At 40.7% G+C, this 2,787-nt stretch overlaps 1 protein-coding gene and 1 long non-coding RNA gene across 2 annotated transcripts in view; one reads left to right on the top strand and one right to left on the bottom strand.

Annotated features, from left to right (window-relative positions):
- Positions 1 to 2,787, top strand: part of proser3 (proline and serine rich 3) — a 4,198-nt gene continuing 1,411 nt past the window's right edge. Inside the window, exons 1-8 of the mRNA XM_024267131.1 lie at positions 1 to 373; positions 455 to 717; positions 816 to 964; positions 1,065 to 1,117; positions 1,493 to 1,578; positions 1,662 to 1,789; positions 2,113 to 2,312; positions 2,393 to 2,697. Of these exons, the coding sequence (XP_024122899.1) occupies positions 350 to 373; positions 455 to 717; positions 816 to 964; positions 1,065 to 1,117; positions 1,493 to 1,578; positions 1,662 to 1,789; positions 2,113 to 2,312; positions 2,393 to 2,697 (1,208 nt within the window). The 5' untranslated portion in view covers positions 1 to 349. The remainder of the gene's footprint in view (positions 374 to 454; positions 718 to 815; positions 965 to 1,064; positions 1,118 to 1,492; positions 1,579 to 1,661; positions 1,790 to 2,112; positions 2,313 to 2,392; positions 2,698 to 2,787) is intronic.
- Positions 490 to 1,487, bottom strand: LOC112143293. Its single transcript, XR_004949262.1, has 3 exons — positions 1,271 to 1,487; positions 801 to 1,126; positions 490 to 632 (listed from the first exon to the last, which is right to left on the bottom strand). It is a non-coding gene; the product is annotated as an uncharacterized LOC112143293 (long non-coding RNA).

Raw genomic sequence — 2,787 nt, 5'->3', positions numbered from 1 at the left:
ATCGGTTTAATTGTTTTTATACGTATTAGCAATGGGTTATTTGTGTTGCTTGATATTATGGCGTGGACGTACAAATCCACTGGATATTATCACTCACCAAACGAGCAGAAAAGTATTGTTTTAGGGACAAGGGGTCAGAAGAGTCTAAATCAAAACAATAAACTTATTTTAAGTGCTTTAACATATACTCATTTCTAAATATTTTTTTTCTGAAACACAGGCGAATTTTAACAGCTTCAAAGATACATAAGCCAAAAGTTTAAGTTTAAGTTGTTGATGCTGCTCTCACTACAGAGCAGACATTTCATCTGAAAGAAGAGCCAACAAGCAACCATCCAGGAAGCACCCCATGTCAAAGGCTAAGAACAAAACGGTTTGTATTAAAGATAACCCTTTGTTGTCATGTTGATTTTAATGATTACTTCCTGGATGTCCCACTGTTTGTATCTTACAGACTCGTAGTGCTGGTTGCCCAAGCAGGAGATCCAGTGCAAAGTTACCATCAATTGCTCAGAGAAATCAGGACCTATTAAAGAAACATGATCGCCATTTTTCTTCTACTGGTGGACAATCTGTCGCTGCTGAGTCTTGGCAGTCTCCTGACCGTGCATCTCGGCTTGGCAGCAACACTCCTGATATGGAGGAAGCAGAACAGCCTGTGAGATCTGAGGCTTCCAAAGATTCCTCCGGAGTTCAGGAAGATTCTGTGCTGGCTAAGTATGTGCCGCGCTTTCTGGGTTCATCACGATTTTGCATATATTTCATTAAGTTTTTCAACATTGTTCGGCAAAATGATTGACCTTTGCTTTTTGAAGATACATAGAACGTTTTCGACATGGTCTGCCTCAGAGTCGGACGCAGCGCCAGCTGGTAACTTCTGTGTCTGGAGAAGAGCAGGAGCCGTTGTGGTGGATGTTCCATTCATCATCTCCCTGTACAACACCAACTAAAACGTTACATAGAGGTACATTTAATCTCTTACCTTTATACCTAATTATCTTAACAGTTATTTTATAATAGTGTATGTTAATTATCATCTGAATGATCTTATTTTCCCTGGACAGATGACCATGATTCTACTGTTAGTAACCAGCGTCCACGTGATGGATCCATCACTGTAAGTTCACTGGAATAAAACAAACACAACTGTTACTTAGTTATTTGTGTTTGTCCTGATTTCTTATAGATTTGTCAAAATACCAGATTGCCAGCAGGACAAACAATTTATTCCTTAACCAGGACAGTTATAAACATTTGCATTTCAGCTCACCACTCTGTTTTTAAAGCCTTGCTGTGTGTTTATTGGATCCCTGGTTATCCAGTGTTTACCTGCCGGTGTCAAATAAATCAACGAAAGCATTGTTGGTTTTACAAAGTTGAACTGTGCTATTTAAAAAAAAAATGTATTTTTCAGTTGCATAGAGATGATTCCATTGTGCAACATAGTATTAGTTGTTGACTGTCATGTCTTTATATTTGCTTTATTTCCCAGCTGTTTTCTGACACTTCCCAGGGAGATTTAGAAGATTCTGATGTGTTACAACTTCAAGACAGGGCTGGCAGACTTATTCTGGAAAAGTATGTAGAGGGATTCTAAAAATAGTTATTTGGATTTAATTTGATTGTTTTATTTTGAAATTTAACTTCTTTATTTCCAATAGTGAAGACGATCTGAAGACGGGATCTGTTCATGTGAGCTCAGACGGTTTGGGATTCTCTGGTTTTTCATCTCCAGCTAGTGTGGATGAGCCTGTGCGACAACCTTTCATCCACAATTTGATGAATCCTGGTGAGGCAAAAATTTCAAGTAAAATATAAAGATTTAGGCTGAATCCAAATTCTTCCCTTACCCCAACGGCTTCTCCCTACCCCTCCAATTATAGGGGCATTTGAAGGGGTAGGGTTGTCCAAAATAGTTCTTTTAAGGACTAACCCTTGCCGCGGAGGAATGCAGAGACTATCACAGACGCTATTTTTCCCTAACTCTATGTTTGGAGGGATAAATTTAGGTGAAGGGGAAGAATTTGAATTCTGCCTTTGATTTCATTTTAACTGGTATAACTAAGGATATTGTCACATATGTTTGTGTCACCAATATTTGTGCGTCCACAGCAAGGACGGATTCCATTCACGTCTTTCAAAAGTCTGTCCTTCCTACTTTGACTCCCCCAACCCGACCAGAGGAGGACATTTTGTTCCAGTGGCGTTTAAGGAGGAAGCTGGAACAGGCCAGGGAGAGCTCTAGTCTTCATTGTTCTACATTTAGCTGGCAGGCTCCTCGTTTGAGCCATCCACCAGCCAGTGGACTCAAGGTTGGAATCAAAATTGACTTCATGTTGTTTTTAAACTTGCAAGATTCCAAATGTTGTTCTTTTGTTTGTTTAATCTGCAGCAACAAACAACAACCAGTCAACCTGCAGAGTGGTCACACACAGATGATCATCTACAAGCCCACAAACAAATCCCTCCTGCTCTCCCTGCCTATGTTGTCTCCAGCTCCTTCGCATCCCAGTCCGTTAGCCGTGTCCCGCCCCACATGCACTTACTCTGTGATGTTCTTCCATGCCCCGTTCCGTCTTCTCATCTCAAAGAGACACAAAGCATTTCACAGGAGTTACAGGAGTCTCACAACAAAGTTGCCCATAAAACAATCCAGGTCCCTGAAAGCTCAGCTCTTTGTTTGGGAGAGAACTTGACATCATCACCACATACTGTGGAAGGAGAGGAGCTAAGTCACCCAAAGATACCAGAGAAGAACAAGAACGCTAAAACGAAAGAGCCAGAGAA

This window comes from Oryzias melastigma, linkage group LG16 (genome assembly GCF_002922805.2).
Source record: "Oryzias melastigma strain HK-1 linkage group LG16, ASM292280v2, whole genome shotgun sequence".
Lineage (NCBI taxonomy): Eukaryota > Metazoa > Chordata > Actinopteri > Beloniformes > Adrianichthyidae > Oryzias > Oryzias melastigma.
Note: the sequence above shows the minus strand (reverse complement) of the source record. Positions and strands in the feature narration are given on the sequence as shown.